This window comes from Mesocricetus auratus, unplaced genomic scaffold, assembly GCF_017639785.1.
Source record: "Mesocricetus auratus isolate SY011 unplaced genomic scaffold, BCM_Maur_2.0 Super-Scaffold_6730, whole genome shotgun sequence".
NCBI lineage: Eukaryota > Metazoa > Chordata > Mammalia > Rodentia > Cricetidae > Mesocricetus > Mesocricetus auratus.
The window spans coordinates 65806358-65832551 of record NW_024429184.1 but is presented as its reverse complement, the minus strand read 5'-3'; the positions used below and the strand labels follow the sequence as shown (position 1 = coordinate 65832551).

The following is a 26194-nucleotide window of genomic DNA, read 5'->3' as shown; positions in this document are numbered from 1 at the left end:
TTAAAGTGGCAAGACTCTGAAGGCCACACAGGGCTTTTCCAGCCATATGTTTTGCCTGGCCTCCCTATTAACCTCTGGGGACGGGACCTCATGCAAGAAATGGGAGTGGTCCTCACCACCCAGGCACCCAAGTCCAAAAGCAGGGGCCCCCAGATGACGCAAGGGAGGGGCTGGAGCCCGGGGAGGGAACTAGGTAAACTAGAACAGGGAGAGGTTTGCCCTGTGGCATCCCTCCCTTTGGAGACCAGGGCCCCAGGGGATAGGAAGGGTTTTGGTCATTTTTGAGGGAACCTGAGAGATCTAAAAGGCTGGCCAGTAAGGCTATGCGGATGTGTTAAAAAGGGGTACCAAGCTAGGGGTACCTGATTAAATCTCCAGGCCTTCGCCTGACACCAAGGTCAGGAAAGTAAGGGGACCCTGAGAGATTGCCCTCAGATGGGGGGTGGATTGGATTAAATCTCCAGGCCTTCACCTGACACCAAGGTCAGGAAAGAAAGGGGAACCTGAGAGATCACCCTCAGTTGGAGGATGGATTAAAAGTGAGTAAATTGAAAATTGGTAACGGTTAATAAAGGAGGTACTGGTATTAAGTAAAAGAAAAAGAAAAAGACAAAGGTATATGGAATGGAAAATTTTGTTTATATTTAAGTTCTATTTTGTGAGTCATCTCTAAAAACTTTTGGCCAAAAGCCTGGCCTCTCCACCTTGCATCTACAGAGTTACAAGGAGTAGGTACGGCTGTATCCCATGACTGTAGCTCAAATGGAGGAATGATAAAAACATATAGGACTTTTTAACCTTTTTAGTTCAAGGATTGGCTGGAGTTGTTCTTTTACGTAGATTTCAATTAAGGGAGCTTCATTGCAACAGACTAATCATGACCTAGGGAAAAAGGATGACTGAAAGATGCATGTATGTTCTGAATGTATGGTGTGGCCACACCGGTATGTATGAAATGTGATTGTTAATGCGTGAGTGTGAACTGCTTATATGATTAAAAGGATACTTAAATCCCTTCAAAAATAGTTCAGAAGCTACCTAGATTGCTTTATATATAGCCAAAAGGAACATCCAGCCAGTCTGTTAATGTTTTAACAGAAAAATTTAAGATGCAAATGAGGCCTTGTCAGCTAGTGAGAGCTCTACAGGTTAGATTGGGAAAGACTGCTCAAATAATCTAAGTAGTAATCCCAATTCTAGATAGTCAACCAAGGAGGGTAGACAAATCCTTCTACTGTTATGGTCCAGCTTCAACAGTTAAAAAAAAATTTTTTTTAGAAAATAAAAAAGGGGGAATAATGTCCCCAGTCCCCACATGACTCATCAAATAATACACTCCTCATTTAAAAATTTTATAATGTGAACGCCAGTGAGCTTCAGACAGATTCTGGCATGATGGAACTTGAGCAACCATTGCTCAGGTCAAATGGAGACATCCATGCACTAGACAGTGGAGAAGACCCTAATTTGGGGTCGAGGGCATGTTTGTGTTTTCTTGCAGGAAAAGAATAAAGCTTCGGCAACTGTCAGACCATTTAGTGAGATGCATGGAGCAGAGAAAAACTGGACCTGAGACCATGGGAGCCTACCTAAGCCAGTTTGAGTGAGATCTCCTAAATCAATGTTCCTGACCATTGATGTCATCGAATCTACAGCCCAAGAAAGAAAGAAAACAGTCGGTTCAAGATTTCCAGTTTCTCAACAGACCTGCTGCATCAACCTTCCGGACGCATGAGTTTTCATCGTAAAGCCAACAGAGAAAAAAGGACCCATTTAAAGCATTTGGACATTGGTATGGACTATGATGAGTGGCAAAAGCCTCTTTTCAGTATTTGAACAGGACATGGTCACTTGATGGTTCCTGTTTCTGGAATCACGACTAGGCCAGTGTATTTTTCTGGAGAAATGCAACTTGTCCTAATGTGACAACTATTGTTCATATTTTTCATAATGCTACATGTGTAACATCAATGATTGTACCTAATGTATCTGTGCAAGTGCACTTTCTAAATGCTTTCCTGAGCAGATCTTGAAACGATTGGAAACTTTATCAAATTGTAAATGTAAATCACATGCGGGTTACCCTTGTAAGAGACGAAGGCTGGTAGAATGTTATGGCCCAGATCTGGTGATGGGTATGGTAATGGAGAGGCGCTATGTCAATGGGGGTCCTGGAAATGGTGGCAGTGGCGGTAGGCATTCTGGCTTTATGCCGAGCTCAAACGTGCCTTGTTCCAGAGACAAGAGATCCGTAACCAAGTATTGCTTAGCTTAGCCCATGGCAATCCCGATAGCCATGAAGGTTGGTTACAGATGATTTAAGGTTGGGGTATCTCCGATGACGGGCAACCTGTGGGGAAGACCCTTCCCACCTAAAACAGGGGTTCAAGGTCCCCCAAAGACGGGAAAGGGAGGGTGACCCTACTTGACCTAAGCCAGGACTGCCTCATTTGAAAATAAAAAGGGGTGAATTGTGGGAACACCAGACCTTGAGCAGAGACCCACTTCCCCTTCTGCCTGGGAGTAGGCAGCTGTAAGACAATGTTTAGTAAAAACATGTTTACTAAAAACGATACAATAAGTTCCTGGCCACTTCCCCTTCTGCCTGGGAATAGGCAGCTGTAAGACAATGTTTAGTAAAAACATGTTTACTAAAAATGATACAATAAGTTCCTGGGAAAGGCCTTCCCACAAAAACCGCCCTGACCTCGACCTTGTCCAAAGACTAACTGCACCTTCAAAAACCCACACACATCCACCTCTGGGTCAGAGCAGAACCAGCGAGGGTAGAGGAGAGAGCAGAAGCTTCTCTGGTGGGAGCTTTTCTTAGGAGGTTTTCTTGAACCTTTTTGGAGCCTGTTTAAAGTTCTCTTTATATCATTGAACGAGTCTCTACCCGACACCCTCCGCACATTCTCGGACACAGGCCGCGCAGCAGACGGAACAAGAATGTATACAACAAACCAAAAAAAAAAAAAAAAAAAAAAAACCAACAAAACAACAACAACAAAAAACCCTGAAGTTTCTGACTCTCATGATGAAATGAGATTTTTTTTTTGTTACTTTGATAGGCATGACTTGAAACACAGAAAAGATCTAGTAAGGTTTCCTCCCATAAGCAAGAGCACCAGAAGCAACCCTGCCCACAAAGCACAGAAGGCCGGTTTCACGTGATAGTTTTATTATAGTGCTAACATTCAGGTCTCCACACAGCACCGTAGTCTTCTAGTCTGAGTCTTGCTAACTGGTTTAAAAGTGTTATTAGAGCTTTGTTTTCTTCCACATTTCCACTTTCAGGAAGAGTACTCAGTGGTACCTAAGCGACGTTAATTTGATTAAACAGTTTATCCTTAATAACCTGAGACATCAATCCGTGGATGGCTTCTATGGTTGTTTTACAGCTGGAAAGAAGAAACACAATGTCACAAGCGGAACACGGATTCAAACATCACCCTTTCCTCCATGTTCATCCTTGGATGCCCAGGAATGATCTAGTTTTATTCATGTTTTTCAAATCATGCCAATATTTTCCTTGTGACTTTTAAAAAAATTTTCTACTTTGCTTGTTAAGTGTTTTGTTACCGACTAGAACCTTCATAGAGGAATAACTAAATTTTGATACAATTTGTAACAGTTAGTTTTGCTACTCAGTGGCTTTGGGGAAAATTCTGTTTTTGAAGGCAACTAAAACTATACATTCATATGTATCTACACAGCAATATCCAATAATTACACATGGATTGCAGTATTATGTCAAAATATATTATTTCTGGGGTTGCAAGGTGGCTCAGTCAGGTCAAGCTACCTAGCTTGACCACTTGAGTTAAATCCTCAGAATCCCAAGTGGTGGAAGGATAGAACAGATCCCACAAACTGTCCTCTGAATTTCACATGCATGCCTGGGAAGGCGTGTGCGCCATGCACTCGCGAACACAGGCGCGCGCACACACACACACACACACCAGTCAATGTAAAAAAACTTTTTAAAATCGGTTATTCCTCCAGAAAATTTAGAAAGTAATTTTAAACAACTATAAACACTGTCTGGAGAGCTGAAAGTCAGGCCAGTGCATGAAGGACTTAAGATTTCAGAAATGATAAAGAAATAGAAAAACCAAAAGCTCCATCAATATTCAGAAGAGTTAACTTTTCATTAAAGTAATTTACTTTACTTTCTACTATTACTCTTGACCTCCCTACTTTGTTGCTACAAAGTGAAGAATTCCTGTGAGAAAACAAGACAAACAAAATCCAAAATGAAAACCTTCAAAGTAACAAAGTAAAAAAATCCCCCAGGACAAACAAAGGAAACTTTTACTTCAGAATGAATTGGCTGGGGAAATGACAATGGTGGAGCCCAGCACTGGAAACAAATGTAGACACAATCATGAGTTCACACACGAAGACAGCCAAAGCCGGTGTGGCCGCTGCACCATCTGAAAGCCCATGGAGGAGAAAGACATGTTTCTTGGTTTGGTTTGTGGTGCCAGGGATGGACCAGAGCGCTGTGCACGGCAGCTAGGTGTTAAGCCACTGTCTCCACCAAGATGAGCAGATGAGGTACTTCTAACATATGATGACGCCAGTGCAAGTTAAACGTCACCTTCCCTCTCCCTTCCTTCTATAGAACAGTGTTTTGTTTGTTTGCTTTATGCTCAAAGACAATTTTATTAGCGTTAAAGAGAAAACACAGTACAGGTGGAAATCCTGGCAGGCACCAGGAGATGGAGAAAAGCCCTGCCTTTCAATTTTAGCAAGAAGGAAACAGCTTGTGAAAAAAGAAAAAAAAAATCACCCCAAGAGTGGAAATGTGTTGACGGAAGATGCCCCCCTTCCCAACAAGCCAGCTTAAAAGGTTTTGTGGCAGTAAATGCTACTGTTTTCAACCCCACACAGTCTGTCATCAATGGCCACATTCTCATCTAAGTTATCAGAGACCACATGCCAAGGAAATAATTAGTAAGTAAAATATGGGATAATAAAATAGTGCAGAAAGAAAGACTTAAGAGAGAATCTTTTCCACAATATTCTGGAATCTGAAATTTGGCAAATTTAAGATATGTTAATTCTTCAGAAAATGTTTAGTTGACGAAAGGGTAAGCATGCTTTTGGAAGCCCTTCCTCTGAAAAAAGATCTAGTCAGGGCCAGCTTTCCTTGTACTCCATGTGGCTATGATATTCCTAGATCTTTGAGTTGAGCTTTTTATTTTGCCTAATGTCCCCTAAAATTGGAAAGTGAATTTAAAATTACATGACTTTTTAAAGGTCAAGCTCATAATATTCAGGCATTTCCTAAGTTGTAGCTGAGTGAACCACAGGAATCAGGATTTACTCCCTGTAAACTCTGAGAGAAAAGTCGGGCAGGACCTACACATGAATGCTTACCTGTCTCTAGTAGCTTTGGCAAGTTTGTCTTCTGACTTCCGGTCATGTGTTTCTAAACCCAACATGAAACTCCCTCGTCCCAGCTGGGCTTCCGACTGCTCTAATTTTTCAGACAAATCAAACACTTGGCCAGTGGTATAGTCTGCATTCTGTGGAGAAAATGGCGTCATGTCATTGTCAACACAGGCTCATCGTGAAAAAATTCTGTCTTTTTTTCCATGGCTAAGACTGCCTTCAGAGACCATGTACATATAAAGCAAGTACTCCACTACAGAGTTATACTCTCAGCCTTCATTTTTGTTTTGAGACAGGGTCCTGTTAGGTGCCCATGTTGGTCTTACTCTGTTGAGTAGCTGGAACTACAGATATACCATTCATTCTGTCCAGACCCTCACTCCCACTGCCCAAACATCTACCAACCCACACACACTTGTTTTTATTTTTGTCCTGGAACTTACTAGGTAAACCAGACTGGCCTTGAACTCAAAGAGATCTGCCTGCCTCTGATTCCTAGCATTGGGAATAAAGGTGTGTACCACCATACCTGGCTAAAAACCCAATGATTGTTTTTTCCCAAAACAGGGTTTCTCTGTGTAGCCCTGGCTGTTCTGGAACTTGCTCTGTAGACCAGGCTGGCCTCAAATTCAGAGATTCCCCCCTGCCTCTGTCTCCCGGTGCTGGGATCAAAGGCGTTGTACCACCATGCCTGACAAAATCCACTGATTTTTATGTAAATTAATTTAACATTCTATATATAAAAAATGTAAAGATGGAACGGATAGACAGTGAAGAAGTTATGTCATAGCTGTAAAAATTGCTCCTAAAATCTATCAATTTGATTTTAGATTTTTAAAAACTAATTTCAAGACTGAATGTGTCATTTTCTCCTTTGCTTAAATCAAGTTTTGTCATTATGAAGGCTTTGAGGAATGCCTTTGCATGTCAAATTTTGACCCTGTAGCAGTTTGGTTGGAATGCCTGGACCACGCCTCCTGGACATCTTGAAAATGGAATCTGACCTTGTAGCAGGTTGGTTGGGATGCCTGGAACACGTCTCCTGGACCTCTTCAGAACAGAAGTGGGTAGCAATGATTTCTACCTTAAAGCTCTAGGACTGTCCAGGGCACCTAAGAAAGGCTTACTAATTATTAGCTAGTTTTGTGACTGTTCTTATTAGAGTACTGCTGTATGCCCTCATTCATACCTACATTTGAGAATTATTACATACTATTTTCAAATATATTATGTATTTTACAAATTAAAAACTATTAAGTTACATTTATACATTTAACAGATGTATAAATACACACATACACTCTGTCTATGTATCTGTGTCGTGTCTAATGCTGGGGATTGAGACTAGAGTCGTATACAAGCTAGGCAAGCATAACCAAACTACACACCCAGGCCTAATTGTAATATTCTCATTTGATTTGTTTTGGGACAGGGTGTCAAATGAATCAGGCTCAATTACGGGCATATACCACCATGTCTTGCTAACTGTTATATTTTAAAAAAGGTTTCTATGAGATGTCTTTTTAGTTTTAATCTAAAACTGGTAACTATAAATGTAATCAAGACAGTCTTGACTATAGTGTGAGTTGCAGGATAGTCAAGGCTATGTATAAGGCAAGACCTTGCATCAGGCTGGTGAGTTAGCTAAGTGGTGAAGGTACTTAGTAATTCCCACTTGTCCCAACTATTCATGTCCTCATATTGCAATGCTGGAAAACAGGGACAGGCAGTCACAGGACTAAGCAGGTATATCCAACTGCCTTTACTGATGTTGTCTTAGTGGTTTCTCTCCCTGCCACCACCAGGTGTCACTTCTGACTGTAAATATACCTGTCTCTAAGGGAACAACATACTGGGTCATGGTGTGGCACACGGGATTCATATTTTCTAGTATGATTGCTCTCCTTCCTCCTTTACTTTTGTTTAAAACAAGATGGTCCCATGTGACCCAGGCTGGCCTCCAGCTTACAGTGTGGTGAGGAAGACCTGGCACTCCTGATCCTTTTGACTCAACCTCTCAAGTCCCAAAGACCAGTATTACAGACACATACCACTATGTCCAGTCTGCTCTCTTTTTAATTTGCTACTTGTAGTAAGACTACAGACCTTGTCAAATTACGTTTAAAGCAAAAAAGGACAAGGGAGTCTTTCCAAGAATATAATGCACTAAACAAAGCACTAGTAATCATTTTTTGAGACTTTACTGTAAGCTAGGCACTTGCTAAGTTTATGGGATGCTTTATGTAAAGTACCTTATGTACTTAGTAATACTTACAGTGTCACTGCCACTATTTTACACCAAGGCTCAGCCACTAAAATTGGAAGTGATGCACATGCCTAGAATCCCAGCGCTCAGAGAGGGTGGGGACAGAAAGAAGTTCAGGGTCATCCTTGGCTACATAGCAACTGCAAGGCCAGTCAGGACACATTGAGTTAATGCCTTTCTTTGCTTGGCATTTATAATGATCACTAGATTGACTTCCAGGAACTCGTTCTCCACCTTAATCCCCATGCTCCTCAAAGAATTGTTTTCACACCAGCAGCCCAGCCACTCATCAAATTCATTGCTCTGCCCCACGACACGTCTTAAGGATGGGCATGTGAGCTAAGCAAAACTGAGCACATGCAGGGACATGTATGCTGGTGTTTGTCTTCTGAACGGTCAGAAGGTAAAGCTGCCTGTCCTCTGCTTTCAAAATGAGGCCTGAGTATGAACCTTGCAAAGCTGAAAGAAAGCTGTGGCTTTACCAGTGCTTGACTGAGAATATAAGTGTGCCCAGGAATGCTCTGCTCCTAGGTCTACTAACTTACACAGTGTCTCTCTGTTATTTCTAACTATATAAGTGGTTCTCGATCTCCTACTGCTGCAACGCTGTATGTAATATAGTTCCTTATGTTGTGGTGACCCCAACCATAAAATTATTTCATTGCTACTTCATAACTGTAATTTTCTACTGTTATGAATCATAATGTAAGTATCTGATGTGAACCCTGTGGGGTTTTGACCCACAGGTTGAGAACCACCAAACTAGAGCGTTATGTGTCAGAGACCTATCTGTTATCTGAGGCAATGAAAACAGTCTTTTTGTTTTTTTCTCTATTAATCTTTTTAAGGCACAAGCAGATTTCACATCAATTGGTGTTCTATTTGACATTTAGATTTGGTCTCTGTGGTAGTTTGAATGTAACTGGCCCCAGAATCTCATTGGGACTGGCACTATTACAAGGTGTGACTTTGTTGGAGTGGATATGGCTTTGCTGGAGGAAATGTCACTGCGGGTGTGGGCTTTGAGGTTTCCTATGCTCAGGATACTACCCACTGTCTCAGCTGACTTCTGGCTGACTTCTGGTCAAGCACACCCCATGTTCCCCACCATAATGATAATGGACTGAACCTCTAAATGAGCCATCCCAATGAAATGTTTTCATTGTAAGAGCTGCTGTGGTCATGGTATCTCCTCATTGCAATAGAAACCTTAAGACAGTCTCTCATGCCTAGCATGACAGCAAGCTTGGTGTAGAACCCTGTTCCAGCCTTGATGCGCATGTGTCTCTCTGTGAAATGAGTTTCGAATGTTAAACAGCTCTTATAGCTTGGTTAGAACTAGCACTGCTGGTTTGTTCTTTGACCTTCAAGTGTTTGAGCCCAGCTTAGGCTTCAGAGTAAGACTATCTCAAAAAACAACAAAATTCAAGTGAAACAAGTACAGTACTTACAGTAAGCAAGCTAGAGGAACTCAGGGTGTTCACCCAGTATTTATTCCACAAGAGCTCAAGTAGTTTACGATCCAAAGAGGATTTGAAATATGAGACTTCTAAGGCATAATATCTACAAAACAAAAGTACACATTTGGCAAGGGAAAAAAATGCACTGTTACATTGCATAGAAGTCTTGGCTTTACTTAAGCAAATTATATTTTATATTCAGATAATCTTATAGCTGAACAACAGGTACCTTGTCTCCTGGTGGTGTGACTCTATATCTACTAACCTAGGGTTTCTCTGTGTTGTTTTGGAGGCTGTCCTGGAACCTGCTCTGTAGACCAGGCTGGTCTCGAACTCACAGAGATCCGCCTGCCTCTGCCTCCTGAGTGCTGGGATTAAAGGCGTGCGCCACCAATGCCTGGCTACTAACCTTTCTTGATATATACACACACACACACACACACACACCCTCTTGAATCTTAGGCAGAAGCAACTAAGATCTTTGTGAGTTTGAGTCCAACCTGGTCTACATATTGAGTTTCAGGACAGTCAGGGCTATGTATAGAGACGTTGTCTCAAAAAACTAAAACTAAACTAACCAACCAAGCAGAACTCCAAGGGCTGGGAAGTAACTTAGGGACAGTGCTACAGCACTTCAAGGCCAAACCAAACGAGACATCTACATTCTACTTCTATTAAGGCTTTGTAAGTCAAACTACTTAACACACAAAGCTCCTACAGACATCACATGGCTGGTCTCAGGATGCAGTGGCTGGATGAGAATGGCCCCCTTGGCTCATCCATTTGAATGCTTGGTCTCTAGTGGCTGGATCTGTTTGGAAAGGATTAGAAGGTATGGCCTTGTTGGAGGAGGTGTGCCACTGGAAATGGGCTCTGAGGTTTCACAGTTAACTCTCTCTCTCCCCCTCATGGATCAGGTGCAAGCTCTCAGTTACTGCTCCAGCCCCATGCCCGCCTGCTACCACGGTTCACACTATAATCATCATGGACCAATTCTCTGGAACCAAGAGCCACAAATTAAATGCTTTATTTTATAAGTTGACTGGATTTTATGGTGTTTTGTCACGGCAGCAGAAAAGTAGCTAAGACAGAGGACACAGACAAATCAAGCAGAAACTGGGTGCAGGTCCTTCCTGCTGGCTAGCCCCCATAATGCTTGAGGATGTTATACAGGCTGGGGGAGGACTGCCATCAACAGGTTTACCTTCCTGTGGCTCCTGTGTGCTATGATACCATACCAATCTGCTAAACACGGGCCTCTAGTTCAACAGGGGCAAGTCTGCTATGTTACTGACTGGATTTGAGGGCTACTTCACAGGAAGTGGGATCCTTGCCTCATCCTGCCAATGTAGTCAAAAGCCCATGGCTGACATTGTGGGAAGTTACTACTATTATTTTACTAGATGGACATAATGTACCAATCAAATTGCCTTCTAAATTTTGTTTATATTCGAAGATTATTGCTGCTGGCAGCTATGGTCAGAGCAGCTTCTGTTTGCAGTGGGCAGCAGTTATTGCAGACTCGAAACGGATTGCTGGTTAGAATGAGTGATAGTGGAATGCTCAACTGTAAAGTGGACATCAGCATCACCCCTCTTCCCAAGGCTCAGGAACCATCATGGAAGAAGGGCAGAAAAAATGTAAGAGACAGGGGAATGGAGGGTGAATTCTGTGGAAGGTTGGCTGCCAGGAATGTCAGCATTCTTTTTTTTTGGTGGTGGTGGTGGCGGCTTTTTCTGAGACAGGATTTCTCAGTGTAACAGCCCTGGCTGTCATAGAACTTACTCTGTAGACCAGGCTGGCCTCGAACTCAGAGATCCACCTGCCCCTGCCTCCCAAGTGTTGGCATTAAAGGCGTGCATGGCTACTGTCATGGCCACTCTTACTTCAGAGCAGCTGTGATTACCTACACTAGACTGGGTCATGGTGGGGGCAGGACTCCCAAGCCCCACCTTCCCTGAGGATTTATACAGTGAATGGATGCTGGAGAGGACGAGGCTCTTTCTCTAGTGATGTGCTCACTGGTAATGCTTCTGTAAACAAGGCAACACTCCTGCAACTCAATGGGTCATCCAAAAATATAAACAAATGACAAAAGCCCACAAAAGCACCAATGGGACGGGATGGGAAGAGAGACGGGATCAGCAGAGAGAGAGCGTGAGAAAGGGTAATGGGAATGAATATGGTCAAATGTATCATATGCACATACAAATTTCACAATGAAACTTAGTTATTATGATTTGTGCACTGTAGTAAAATAAACCAACATCTATGCAAGCTATAAGGAATATATCTTCTTTCTTTTTACTTTGTTGAGTTTATATAAGCATACCTTAGACATCTTATCTTTACTGAGTTTATAAAGGCATATTGTAAACACTTATCTACTACGTGCTTAAACATTTAGCATATCAGATTCTACATTCCAAGCAGATTTGGGGAGGCTAGGGTGGAGCTCAGGGGTAGAGAACCTGAGCAGCACACACGAGACTATGAAGCTGATCCTGTCAGAGAACCGCCGCTCACATTTGGTTGTACGTTATGATCAGTAGTAGCACATGGTAGTCAAGATACTCCTTCAAGGCGGGGTAGGAGATACAGAGAAAAGGGACATTAGATAATCACTCACTTATTTAAGCAACATTTTAAAAGTGCCCACCTTTCTATGTGCTATGCCCGATTTTAAATGCAAGAACATAGCAGTGAGAAATTCTGTTCAACAGCAAGGAACCAAAAAATTCCATGGTGACTGCTAAGAAGGAAACAGGTACAAGTGACAGGAAGGTGCTATTGGGGACAAAGTGATCTGGAAACAGACCCTCATGTACAGCAGTTAGTGAGCTACATGAAAATGAGGACGAATGTCAGCAGCTTATCTGCACAGTTGGCTAACTTCAATGGTGAGAGAAGATTGGGGGCCAGATCACAGAGGGTTGTATAATCTGTATGGCTTGTGGATCTCATTCTTGGTAAGATGCAATACCACTTTGAGGGAAGCCATGCTCTGATGAACATTTTAGCAGAACCAGTCTGACTGACTCATCTTTAAGACCCAGGTGAAGCGCAGACCCGGAAGATGAGTTAGAGATTCAGGGCCATGCTTGGACTTCAGATGGCATAGCTCAGGTGAAGGTGGCAGTAGGCAAGGTGTTGAGATATATTTATAAAATATGTAAAGATGCTCTCCTTGGCTTTCTTAACTCGGAGAAAAGAGTCTTTGCTAAATGAAAAATGGGCACTTAAAAATTATATTTATTTATTGTGTGTGTACGCATAAGTGTGGATGAGTGTACCATGTAAAAGTCAGAGGACAAGGCTGGAAAGATGGCTCAGAGGTTAAGAGCACTGGCTGCTCTTCCAGAGGTTCTGAGTTCAATTCCCAGCAACCACATGGTGGCTCACAACCATCTGTAATGAGATCTGGTGCCCTCTCCTGGCCTGCAGGGATACATGCAGGCAGAATATTGTATACATAATAAATAAATAAATCTTAAAAAAAAGTCAGAGGACAATTGGCAGGGATAAATTCTCTTTTTCCATTGTATAGGTCCTGGGGATTGAATTTAGGTTGTCAGCCTTGGCATCAAGTACTTTATTCACTGGGCCATCTTGCCGTCTCAAAATGGTGTATTTTAAGGGCAGCAAACACATTACTGTCAAGCTATACTTGGGTACATGTCAACTGTTATTTTTTTTTTATGGACTGAGTATTTTGTGCAATGAAAAAAAGTTTATGATTATTTGTAAGACAATGAGCTAGATTAAAATAATTATTGAAAAACAAGTGAAAAGAGAATTATTAAACACTTTGAGTATTATCTTAAATTCATACCTTTTCACTAGTATTTTAAAAGTGTTATATATTAGGAAATGCATTTTGTTTGAGTCTTTCTCATGTGTGAAATAAAAGGCTTTGACTGAATGATTTCTGAGTTGTGGTGCTGGGGTTGAACCCAGGGCCTTGGGAATGACAGACAAGCTCTCTTTTGTTGTGTCACATCTGTAGCCCCAACAACTGTTCAATTACTCACTGTTTGCAGTGCACGCCAAAATCTTCTATTTTATTAAGTGGGATAGTCTGGTATTCAGAAGGTCCTTCATCAGGAGGCTTGTAGCCCTGAACGAAAACAGAAAATGGAAAATAGCATAAGGCAAAGCCCTTTACTGTTTCTCTGCAGGTTCTTATATATGGGACCTTGTAGCTCACAAATAACGACACGGAGACTTATTTAATTATGAAAGCTTGTCTCAACTAGGTCTTAATTAACTTAACTCATTTATATTAATTTACGTTCTGCCACGTAGCGTTACCTCTCTTCCATCTTGTACCTCCTGTGTCCTTTCCATGTCTTGCTGGCAAATATGCATTCCTAGATTTCTCCTCCCAGTTTCTCCCTCTCTATTCAGAAGCTCCACCTATTCGCTCCTGCCTAGCTATTGGCCATTTAGCTCTTTATTAAACCAATCAGAAGGCACCTTAGACCTTTACAATGTAAAACAAAATATTCCACAACAGGACCAAATTCTGGACAGCCAAATAATAAGCACCGATATTTTAATAACAGCTGGGCCTGGTGGCTCACACATGCTGATTTCAGTACTTGGGAGGCAGAGACAAAAGGACGCCAGCAGAGTCTATGTAGCCAGTTCCAAGTGAGCCAGGGTTATGGAGTATGATCCTATCTTAAAAGCAAAGCCAAACCAAACAACACATCTTAGAAAGAATTACTCCTACTTGACCCCAACCCCGTTATCTGCTCTGGGTGTGCCTTGGTGTAGCTTGGCTTACAGCTTTGTTTCTCTTGTTCTTATGTGCTGTGTGCCTGTACTCTTATCTACTGCTCATCACAGGCTCCCTTCAGGAAATGGATTTAGCTTGCTTCTGTAGTCCTTGTCAAAATGCTATGGGCACACGAATGTTTCTTAATAATTAAAACCCTTTGTCTGGCAAGAGTAATATGTAACATAAATGTGTTATCTTTTGATATGGACCGTAACAGTTTGCAATTTTGCATTTGAAAATTCTACACAAAAAGGTACTACACAGGTTTATATATAGCTCAGGTGTAAAGTGCTTGCCTAGTACCCCTAACAATGAAAAAGAAAAGTTCACTGATTAAATGTGAGAAAGTAAATTTAAACCCCAGGCCCCACACAAAGCTGGGTCTGTTAGTGCACATCTGCATCTCTAGTTACCTGTGGCCAGGTGGGAGGTGGTGATAATCTCCAAAGAACCTGGCTGGCTAGCTAGCTGTACACAGGAAAAGCAAAAGGCCCTGTCTCAGACAGGGGAAGTTGTCTTATGACTGGCATACGGTGTCTATACCCTACCTCTGTGGTGGCACACATCTGTAATCCCAGTACTTCAGAGCTAGAGCTACACAGTAAATTCAAGGCTGGCCTAGACTACATGAGACTACTCCTCACAGTTCCTCTATCCAAATTACCTTTGGATATGTCCTAAAGGCGCCAAGATTCACTTTTCCCGCAGATATTGTTCTGGTTGGGTCAATCTACAAAAGATAGATATTTAATATTGGTCAAATAAACCATATGCTCCAGAAAACTACAACCAAGTAAATATAGCACTATATATACTAACCAAAATTAGAAAGGTTCAATGAAATACGAGTACTTCAGTTAATTTATAGATTACAATTAAGTTATCATATGACCAAAGAATATTTGTTTAGTATGACTTAAGCTATTCATGCTACTTGGCAAGTCAATGTCTTTAAAACAAATGAATGCGTCAGGTGGTGACTACACAGGCCTTTAAGCTCAGCAGCACTCAGGAAGCAAGGCAGGTAGATCTTTGAGTTCAAGGCCAGCCTCCTGGTCTAAAGAGTGAGTTCCAGGACAGCTAGGGCTGCACAGAAAAGCCCTGTCTTGAAAATCCAAAGCAACCAAACCAAACCAAAACATAAACCTATCCAATCAATCAATCAGTCAGTAAGTAAGTCAGTCAGTCAAGAAAAGTAATGAATTAACTGAGAAACTAGCTACCCCTAGCTGCCCCCTTTAATACACGAATAATTGTTAGTTTCCTTTTAAAGATCCTAGATTGCATCTAAAACATTCTGGACATAAAAGTGGACAGGCTCTAGCCATTTCCGCTTCTCCAGTCAACCCTGATTAAATGCTTATGAAGCGCTGAGAAGCTGAAAAGGTTCTACCCGCATCTACAGAAGTGTGAGATGCAGGGAGGTTAAGAACATCCTCGGTAGAATGACGCCAGAGCGTCCTTATCACACTGTTTAAGTTTTCCAATAGTCATTCTTTAGCAAATATTCTTGAAGAACTTAATAAAATCTGTTTTTGACAACAACAACAACAACAACAACCCCCCCCCAAAACCCTAAGAACAAACCAAAACCCAATGCAACCTGGGTGTGGTGGGGCCTTTAATCTCAGCACTCAGGAGGCAGAGGCAAGTGGATTTCCAGGAGTTCCAGGCCAGCTGGTCTATACATCCAGTTCCAGGACAGTCAGTGCTACATAACAGAGAGACCTGTGCCCAGAACAACAACAAAAATCAAATGAAATCAAATCCAAAAGCAAACTTTGAAGGGCTGGAGACTCAGCAGCCAGGGGTACTTGCTACTCTAGCAGAGAGAGCTGTTTGTTTCCCAGCACCCACATGCTGGCCTCCAACCATCTCTAATCCAGGAGTTCTAGGGAACCCAGCGCCCTCTTGTGGTCTCCACAGGCACCAGGCAATATGTGGTGCATATAGGGGAGAGGCATCAAATATCCTGGAACTGGAGTTACAGATGGTTGTAAGCCTCCTCCGTGGGGGTGTAAAAGCAGAGACTCTATTTCTTTGGGAAAAAAAAGTACTTACCACCACAGCCACAAATGGTTCCTGGAACTGCTGGTTAAGCATCTGTGTACTAACATCAATTCCAGAGAGCCAGCAGCCATAACCAGGGTGGCTATGATACCAGCCAATTGCGTTTTCAAGGCGGCCAACCTAAAATATGAAAGGAAAACCTTGTTTGAGGTATGGTTTAATTTCACAGATAGTGTCATTTACAGGCTTTATGTAGTAGCACTGTGGTCAGATAACAACGTGCCAAGACTTTCTGAATAGATGATATATGTGTACAGTGTAAAATTATCAAGGTGTAAGAACAAGGGTATTTAGTCTCCTTCCCATATCCTTTCCCTCCTCCAAGTGCTGGGATTAAAGACATGCGCCACCACTGCCTGACGAGCTTTCTTTCTTTTTCTTTTTCTTTTTCTTTTTTTTTGTTTTTTGAGACAGGGTTTCTCTGTATTGTTTTGGAGGCTGTCCTGGAACTCGCTCTGTAGACCAGGCTTGGTCTCCAACTTACAGAGATCTGCCTGCCTCTGCCTCCCGAGTGCTGGGATTAAAGGCGTGCGCCACCAACGCCTGGCACTTTTTTCCTTTTAAAGCCTGCCTACATTGTCCATGAATAGATGCACTGCCATTTATTTGGCTGGGTTTCTACTGAGGAATAATTAATTCCTAAACTTCTTATTTATTTATTTGTTCGTTCATTCGTTCGTTCACTCATTGGTTTACTTGAGGGGTACTGGAGACACTGAACTCAGGGCTTAGGAGGCAAACATGAGCCCTGCCACCAGTTACAACTCCAGTCTACACTTTTAGTATATGTGCTGCCGAAGCGAGCACTCTAGTCTACACTTTTGTTTAAACACAACTGATAGTGACTGTGAAAATTTATTTGTGAAAGACCCCTCCCCCATTTATATTATAAATCTCACCAGACTTTTAATATTTTACATAAAAACTTAAATTTAAAATATGAAACTGAATGTGAAAAGGACAGTTTTAAGTCATCTTGAGATTCTTAGAGTTATTAAAGTTTAAGCAACAACATTTTTACCTGTTTGGCATTTTCTATGTATGCAGCCATGTACTCATATGCAGCAGCCTGAGCATTTACTCGGGTCTCAGTGCCCTCTACAGGCAAAGCGAAACTGTCCATGATGATCATGGTCTCTCCATCCACTTTCCCAAGCATCAAACCCATCACTTCCAAGTTGCCTCCTGATCGGGCATGCATCACCATTTTCAGTAGGGCCAGTGCTGAGATTTTGCAGTATTTAAAGTAATGGTGACTACAAAACAAAAATCACAGTGTGATTAAGGTTTTTAATGAAGTACAATCTCAAAAGACGGCTTCTGTGAAAATAAAGAGTACCGAAGGGATTTACAGTGATGAAGTGGAGTGCGGAATGCGGGAGGAAAAGAAAACAGCGAGTACAAGGTGCCTGGAAACAGCACCTCAGAGGCTGTTACCCCCTGCCCCCAAAGGAAAGAAAGAGTCTAAGGTAAAATTTAAATATACTACCGGAGGGAATACCATCAACTCCATACTTGCTTTTCTCTCCATTAACATGGAATTATCAATCTCTGGTTACTTTCTCAGGCCTAAATCTTTGACCTAAATTTACTTATTTAATTACTGTATGTGGTACATGTTCACTGCTGTGCCACCGGAAAGCACATGAAGATGACAGGGGGCTGTTGGGTGTCTTCATCTATTTCTTTTTTTTTTTTTCCTTCTGCTTTTTGAGACAGGGTTTCACTGTATAGCCCTGGCTATCCTGGAACTCACTCTGTAGACCAATCTGGCCTCCAGACTTTCAGTGCTAGAATTAAAGGTGTGTATCACAGCGACCACTCGTTGTCATTTATTTTATTCCACTTTATTCCCTTGGGACAGACACTAACTGGAAGCTGATTGTTTTGGCTAGGTTGGCAGACCAGCTTATAGATCTTCCTGTCTCTGTCTCCTTCCACACAATGCTAAGGATACCAATATACCATCCACACATGGGTTTTTACATAGTTGCTGAGGATTTGAACTCAGGTCTGCATGCTTAATAACACTCTTACCCACTGATCTGGAGGATCTAAAATTTACAAATGTGGCCTCTGAAACTGACTTGCTTAGGTTTAAATCTTGGCTACTTAATAGCTGCATAAGTACGTATTTAATAGTTAGTATGAGAAGTACATGAAGTGCTTAGCTTAGTCCCTGAAGTACTTAGCTTAGTCCCTGAAACACTAAAATCTAAGGTGGTTACCAGTCTTATTAACCTCTCTTAACATACCTTCAGTGTGCTGAAGCTGTGGCTTCCTTGTGATATCATTGTGAAGGTTAAAAAGTAGATGTAAATATCCCCATTTTTCCTGTGATGACACTTTTGAGTGTGTCATCATTGTATGGGATTAAACTCTTGAACACCATACACATTTTAAAACCACTGATGTAGCCTATGTGTTCATATGAGCATAATTAGCAGAAAGTCTACAGTTTCTATCAATCTAAAACATGCAGTTTAGGAACAATCTGCAGGTAATCTATGCAGGTCACTCAGGTCTCCAAGGCTTTTCCAGCTCTTGCTCAATTTCAACCACAAGCTGAAAGATACTGAGACCTGGTCTTGGAAACCAAGGCATAAAAGACAAAGACAACCACGACTGTGCTCTCATTACATATGGTTCATCTAGTTCTTAGTAAATTACTTCACAACATCACCAATAGCTAGGCTTATTTTTATCTTACAGATAAGTCTAGATATTTGAGTTTCCTAAGGCCAGTCAATGTTTTAATTGACAGCTGTGAGACCTGATTTTCAGTCTGTTGTTACTGAGTTCTTTGTTATAGTATGATCATGGGGTGGATTTCTGAATGTATTTGCTTGTTTTCCTATTTACTGAGAAGTAATACTGGATTATCATGATTACTAAATGACATGAGAATCTTCAGGCCAGTGCCAGGCCCACATTAACTACTCAATAAACACCGTGCAAACAGAACACACAGTGAAAGCTAGCTTTGCTAAGAAGACGAAAAACCTGGAAACAGTGATTTGTTTAGACCACACCTCTGTCATTTTCCCCCCACTCTCCTTAACACAATCTGTTCTAAAGAATCTTTCGACTTGTCATGAGTCCCAGAGACAGATGGATTTGGCTAGGAGGCAAATAGTTTTTAAACCCTATTTCATAATCCCTGGCTTACATGAATCGCTGTAGTAGTATTTTAGAGAACTGGTAAGGGACTTGTATGTCCCTAAAATGATCACAGGAAAAAAAAAGTGCTAAAAGAGCTGACGGCTTTTTTTTTTTTTTTTGAGGTCAGTGGCCTGCTCATTTGAATTCTGAAAACAGATGCGCTCTTCAGTTTAGGATTCACTGAAGGCTGCGACAAGGTGCCTGTAGCCACTGGGTTCAAGACAGTGTGTGGGAGATTTATAAAAACAATCCTGTTGAGAAAGTGACACCCCAAGTCAGTCCTTTACACCCCCTGAACGCAAGTCTGTTAAAGAAACTTTCTGAAAGGGGACTCGGAGCAGGCCCCAGGGGAGGGGTTGGGCTCTACCCACCCGGAGAAGGCAGACTGAAAACACCGTGGCGGGTATTCTGTTGTCGTCCCCCGGAAAGCCACCCCGCTAGGGTCTCTTAAACTCCCGCCATCCCTTCCCTCCCCTGCGTCTCGCCAGGGACCTCCTCACTCCTTAGTCCAGGGTTTCGCCGCCAGGATTTCTTGCTGTTGTTTCTTGTCGTATTTGTAGATTTCATCGATACTCTGCGCTTCCTGCATGTTGTTGGCCAGTTCCCAGGTTTTCTGGGCCATACCACTCCCGGAAGCCGCCATGGCCGAGGGACCGGAGAAGTTGTCGCCTCCACCGCCGAGATGCAACTTTCCTTCGCTGGGCCTCCGCGTGCGGGCTTTGCACCTTCCCCACCGAGGGTGCACACTCACCAGCTTCTCAAGGCAGCCATGACACTTGGGACCGGAGGTGACGTTGGTCCAGACCATTAGGAGGGTCGGGGCGCGGCGGCGGCGCGCTGGTGCAGGAACCGCCGAGAGGCCGGTGAGCTAAGAACAGTTTGGCGGACGAAACGAGTACATGCTGCCTCTTAAAACTGTGTGTGTGAGCTGCGAGGGAGACAAAGTGTCGGGATGGGAATGGTTCAGCCTTGCGCGCCGGAAGAAGGGCTTGTTGACATGCCAGGAAGGCATCGGCCGTCCCTGCCCGGACTGCGCAGACTCAGCTTCCGCCATATTGCGAGTGGGCGGAGACTAGGACTCGGACTTACTATTTTTTTTAATAGTGTAGGTACTTCACTGAAAAAATAGTTTTGACTACTAAATGTTTCTAGAAAAACCGAGGTGTGAGTTGTAAGTGGGTCTGGATGTTGGTTTTGGAGGGGGAGTTAGTTAGCCGTGACAACCTCTTTTAAGATAATTCTTGGCGTCGTGGAAAACCTCCCGGGTTTGTGGTTGGTATTTCGCTTTTGTGTTTTCGTTACTGTTGCGAGGAGGGCAGCAAAACTCCCCGGTTGCTAAGGTTAACTTTTTGACCTGTTTATAAGGTAACATGTACACAAGTGTTAGGAGCTGTGGCTGCCTTAGTATTCTTATTTTTAAAGTTTGTCTTCAGCTCTGTGAACGTCGTTTGTCTCAGTACAGATTTAATCTCGGCTGTTTCTTCCCGCGGTTAAAGTGAAACTTGTTCCAGTCGTTAGTGTTTTTAGGTTTTCTTTCCTCTCATTCCCATCCCCAAATGCTCACTAGGTTATGCGTGAAATTTGAGTTTAATACTAATATATTTAATTATTTCTTGCTTAGAAAAAAACCAACAACATAGCTCTTTGTAACAGTCCTACAGACTTCTCCAGCGTCACCATCTCCTTTTAGATCCCCTCCCGCAGCTTTTCATTCTATTCGTACTTTTTCCTTGGCTTAGTCATATAGCTCGTTGTTAAGTGTTGCTTGAAATGCACTTCCTGACATTTCTACTTTAAGGCACACACTACTCTTTAAAAATCACAGCTCAGAGATGCCTTCCATTAACTCTTTGAAAACTGCTCCTTCCACAGAATCTCGAAGGCTCTGTAGCCGCTTCACATGGACGTTTTGTTTTGCCCAGCAAGCTTTGTGTTGTATCTTCTTTTATTGCAGGTTCTTAGCCCACAAGTTAGCTAAGGCGCACGCCTTTAATCCCAGCACTCAGGAGGCAGAGGCAGGCGGATCTCTGTGAGTTCTAGGCCAGGCTGGACCGACAGCCTCCAAATCAATACAGAGAAACCCTGTCTCGTAAAAAAACAAAAAACAAAACAAAACAAAACAAAAAAACAAAAAACAGAATTGATAATTTCACCACAGCTGTTGGTTTTGACACTGGCTTCAGAAGATGGAGGGAATTGGCTTCTTTAACTACCTTGTAAAGTCGAGCGTGGTTGAACCTGCCTGTAACCCAGTCGTTGGGAATTGGAGGCAGGAGGATGAGTTCAAGGAAAGCTTTACAAACATAGCAATTTGAGGCTAGCCTTGTCTACAGGAGACCCGTCTCAAGAAGTCACGGAGGAGGGGCAAAGAAAACAAAGCAAGGACCAAAGATCCAGCTAGGGCGCTGTCCCACTCTTGTAATCCCTGTACTTGGGAGGAGGAGGCTGAAGAATCAAGAGTTTAAGTCCTTCACCCGGGCCAAAATAACAAAACACAGATTAAATGGAACCTCCTTACAGTATAACTTAGGACACGCTAGGGACGTTAGAATATATTATAGTATCATTAGTTCCCGTTCCCTGGGACGCTAGACATCCAGTGATAGCACAGCCACTGAGAACGCACACAGAGTAACATGTAGAAATAAATGGTAATGAAAGCCCAGGGCCAGAGTTCACCGGACCTGCTGGGCTGGGAGTAACGCCTGTGAGAAGAATGCTGAGAGTCCTCCTCTCCTTGCCACACAACCCGTGACAACTGTGCAGACCCTCCCGTGCTGGGCGTCCGGGATAGATTTATCCTTGCATCTGCCGCCACGTTACACGACCCTTCCCCCGTCCCCTGCGCTGTAGCCTGTGCACCGCGTGGCCTCCGGGACTACAGGGGGCGCCCTCGGCCGCGTGGCCTCGACCCGCAGCCCGCAGGGGCGGGGCCGCGCTTGGCGGTTGGTGGAGGGCGGGCGGGGGGGCTGGGCCCGGGAGGCGGAGCCAGTGCGGGCGAGCGGTTGCTTTTACCGCCCCGGGGGGTCGCGGACGTCGGCCGTGGAGTCTGGTTCTCGGCTCCCCACGCGTAGGTGGGAGTAAGTCCGTGGGCGGCGAGCGTGGGAGCCTCCGGGGTGGGTCCGCGCCCGGGTCTGGGTCTCCGCGGCTGGGCGGGGGCTCGAGCCTGCCGGGCGGAGCCGGGGAGCTTCGCGGCGACGTGGGGGTGCTGCGGAGGGGTCGGGAGGCGCGGGTCGCGAGGCGGCGGCCGGGGCTCCGTCCCAGGTGCGGGTCTCCCGGCTGCCAGTCCGGGGGCGGTGCCCTGCTGCACACGCACCGCGGACTCCCGGGTAGCCTCCCGACCTTCTGCCGCCGGGGTGGTTGAGAGCCGGTTGCCTGACAACGCGTTGACGCTTTCCGAGCCATCAGCTACCCGCGATGCCCCGAGACAGCGCTGGCTCTCCCGCGCCTTCTCTCCAGCAGGCGCGCCTTGGCTGCGCTAAGCCTGAGTGCTTGCACCTCCGGGGCTGGTTAATGTTTTTGCACTCTGCACGTCAGACTTAGATCTCCGTATCTCTTTTGAAACCTGCTGTGATTTTTTTCTTCGCAATGTGATTGATCGATGAACTAGAACCATCTATTTCTCTCTTGATTTTAGTATTTTTATTTGGAATTTGAATCTGGTTAAAAATATACGTTTTTGTTGTTTTTTGGTGCGTGTGTGGGTGTGCGTTCGGGTGCGCGCGGGGTGGGGTGGGGTAGGGGTGGGAATGGAGCTCAGGTCACGACGTGCATGTGTAGGTCAGAGGACAAAACTGGGTTAGTTCATACAAAAACCCAATGTCAACAGCAATAATAATGCTATTTTTTTGGACAATGTCTTGCCACATGATAAGATCAGGCCGTGTTGGAACTCCTATATAGTTGATGAAAGTTCCAGGCGTATTTCAATTGCTGGTATCTTTACTGAATCCTTTAAAACTATCTCATATTTGCTTCCCAAATCCCAGATTGACTAAACTGTCATTGTGGCAGGGGATATGATCTCAATTGTAGGTCAAGGATCATATATTTTACCCACCTTCTCCACAAATCTATCATCCCTTGCAGTCTAGAATAATAACCTGGTTTACAAGGGGAGTCATGTTCCATTTTCAGGCTTCCATATTGGAGAGAATAGACTTTACATCTAGAGCCTTTCCCTCCCTTCCTCTTACCACCCCTTTCCCATGTTTCTTTTGCTTTTTCTTTCTTTCTTTTTTTGTGGGCTTAAAATAGGTAAAGTAGGTGGAAGAGGTTAAACCTTTGGAAACTGTTATGCATGCTAAGTACATGTTCTGTTTCTGAGCTGTACCTCCAGCTTTTTAAAAAGTGAATGTTTAACTATACAGAGACTATGAAAATACAGTGACAGTAAAGTAACTGGTATAGTGACAAGTATCAGACTCTATTACATTAATGATGCATTTTTCATAACACTGTAGTAAGTAGTATTTCCAATTTATAAATAAGGAATCCTAGACATAGTTAAAGAATGTATCTTTCATTAACCAGAGTCAGTAAATGATGAACTATGGGTTGCTAGTCCAGGTCTTTTGTAGAAACTATTTTCCTGAAAACTATTTCGGATCTACATACTATGATTGTAGCTACTAGTGGAAAGTACCTGATAATAATGCCATGGAAAATGTAACTGTACATTTTATAGAGTGGCTGGACAGTGCAGAATCCCATTAGCCTTCTTTTAGCTGATTTGGGGGGAGAAATTTAATTGTTAAAGTATAAACATTCTTACTGTGTTTTGTATCTAGGCCTTGCTCACCAATCCATCCCCCTTTATCCACTCAATAATTTGTGCATAATTTTGTCGCTGAAATGGTCTTATGTAAATCGATGCATACTTTTAGGAATAAAGAGAAAAGCAGCCATGACAGCTACAGGTGTTTTATGGTTTAGGCCTTGGTGTTGCCAGGAACTGCTTTGGGGAGTCCCTGTGGTGTCCTGTTGACAATAAACAATTGAGCAGAATATCAGCATCAAATGACACCACCGCCCTGTTTATGGGCATAAGCTCACAAAATCACTCTGTGTGGAAACAGATCCCCAAGACTGGAGAGACTGCTGCTTCTTTACCAGTTGTTATACTTTAATCTCATGCTATAGTTAAGATTTCTCAAGATGTCCCATCATAGAATCTTTTCCACTTCCTGATGACAGCGTTTTGTTTCCTAACACCCTCTCAAGTCACCCAGCTCAAGCTTCAGTTATAGAATTCTTTTTAAACATCTTCTTAATAAGAAACTCAGGGATTGCCATTGGTGTGTGTTCTCTGTATAGCTTTGGAGCCTGTCCTGGAACTTGTTCTGTAGACCAAGCTGACCTCTAACTCATAGAGACCCGCTGTCTCTGTCCCCCAAATGCTGAGATTAAAGATGTGCGCCACAGCCACCCGGCTGGTGTGTTCCTGATGCATCCATACATCAGTGCTATAGTAACACTCATCTAACTCGTTAACCACAGTAGTATTTTCAGTCGTCTTTGGCAAGAGGTCATTGGTTAATGTATATTTTATTGTGGTTACTGGTACTTAAAGTGAATTTCAGAACTTGTAGTAACTGGTACCAAATTACTGTACAGACTTAATCCTTCACGTGTTTGTCCAGCGTCAGTTCTTTCCCATTCTTTCAAGTGAGCATTGCCCAGCATTTGCCTGTGGGTTATCCACTATAGATTTGTCCTAGAATCTTAAAAAACTTAATTCTTTTTTTGATGGCTTATATTGGGGATTGAGTGTAGAGTTTTGTATATGCTAGGCAACTGCCTTACCAAGTCTTACATCCCCAACCCTGTTACTTTTTAATTTTTATGTAGTTTTTGGGACAAGGCCTCATTCTATAGCTCTGGCTGTACTGAACTTGCTATATAAACCAGGCTGCAATTGGACTCAGAGATTCCCCTGCTTCTGTCTTCTGAGGGTTGCGATTAAAGCTGTGTGTCACCATGCCTAGCCCTATTTTTAAAAAATTTTGCAGAGGCAGATGATCCTCTGTGAGTTCAAGGACAGCCTGGTCTACAAAGCAAGTTTCACGCCAATTAGGGCTACATAGTGAGACCCTGTCTGAAAAACAAAAACACCCTTCCCAAGCCAAAATAAACCCCAAACCAAAATTTTGAGTGAAAGTCTTACTAAGTCCTTAAACTCACCTTAAACATGCCAACTTTCTGGCTCATTCTTGAGTAGGGAGAAGCGAGGTTACAGGTGTGCACTGGTATATCAGGGTGAGATATTTAATTCTTAGGTAAACGTCTTTGATGTGGCTCATGTCTTTACATTCGAGTCTTGAATTTCTAGGCATCTTTGGAAATCTCTGTTAGCATGTCTTACTAGGTTTAACTTAATATATGTCAATTCCCAACCAGACAGTCTGCTCTGATTTGTTTCAGGGTTGTGTGTGCTCCCCAGGCCTTACATCTTTAGTGATTAGTAGCTTTCTTACCACATATTCTGTTACTTACTAAATTTGGTGAGGCTTTAGAAAAAATTTTTTTTGAAAAGTTTTTGAAACATTCTAGTTTCTGTTCAGTGTAGTGTTACACACCTTTAATCTCAGCACTCTGGCTTGGAGGTAGGGGGATCTCTGTGAGTTCACGGTCATCCTGACTACATAGTGAATTTCTGGCCAGTCAGGGCTACATAGTGAGACCCTTTCTTAAAAACAGGAACAACAAAATTAGCGTCAGTGAAAATCTTTTCAAAAAGTTGTAAGTAATGTACACAGAGACATACAGGACTTATGCAGGTAACCACAGCTGTTGTGAGTTTATGAGAGCAACAGCCATGTCATATCCAGAACTCAGCATTTTAACAGCACCTCTTCCTATTCTCCACCTCTTAGGTTCCCTCACCCCTTTCCAATGATGCTCCCATGTCTTGAATGTGTGGAAAGTAGACGTTCGTTTCCGGCACCACTTACTTATTCTTAGTGCTGATGAGTTGTGAGTCTGTCTTAACAGTCCCTGAAGAAAGGGGATGTGTGTGGTTGCACATTATCTATGCATGTGGACACAAATATT

At 43.0% G+C, this 26194-nt stretch overlaps 2 protein-coding genes across 16 annotated transcripts in view; one reads left to right on the top strand and one right to left on the bottom strand.

Moving 5' to 3' along the window:
• Positions 1-3164: 3164 nt before the first annotated feature.
• On the bottom strand, positions 3165-20124 carry Cops5 (COP9 signalosome subunit 5). Its single transcript, XM_021225246.2, has 8 exons — positions 19642-20124; positions 17001-17235; positions 15971-16099; positions 14574-14639; positions 13158-13243; positions 9118-9229; positions 5386-5534; positions 3165-3401 (listed from the first exon to the last, which is right to left on the bottom strand). The coding sequence occupies exons 1-8, from the start codon at positions 19947-19949 to the stop codon at positions 3317-3319; spliced, it is 1170 nt and encodes a 389-aa protein (XP_021080905.1). The 5' UTR covers positions 19950-20124; the 3' UTR covers positions 3165-3316.
• Positions 20125-22125: 2001 nt separating this feature from the next.
• The window catches only part of Cspp1 (centrosome and spindle pole associated protein 1), a 96593-nt gene continuing 92524 nt past the window's right edge, over positions 22126-26194 (top strand). For 9 of the 15 annotated variants that reach the window (XR_005875638.1, XM_040741451.1, XM_040741448.1 and 6 more), the window contains exon 1: positions 22131-22221. The gene's annotated coding sequence lies outside the window, so the exon portion shown is untranslated. Of the gene's footprint in view, positions 22222-26194 lie in introns of all 15 variants that reach the window. The other 6 variants (XM_013110948.3, XM_021225236.2, XM_021225235.2 and 3 more) reach the window with 4 other exon arrangements.

Excerpts from the sequence above, each read along its gene's own strand:
- Cops5 (XM_021225246.2), bottom strand. The coding sequence starts at position 19,949 with ATGGTCTGGACCAACGTCACCTCCGGTCCCAAGTGTCATGGCTGCCTT. Across the intron at positions 17,236-19,641 it reads GCGAAACCCTGGACTAAGGA|TCACCATTACTTTAAATACT; the intron begins GTGAGGAGGTCC and ends TTTGTTTTGTAG. Across the intron at positions 14,640-15,970 it reads AACCATTTGTGGCTGTGGTG|ATTGACCCAACCAGAACAAT; the intron begins GTAAGTACTTTT and ends TATCTTTTGTAG.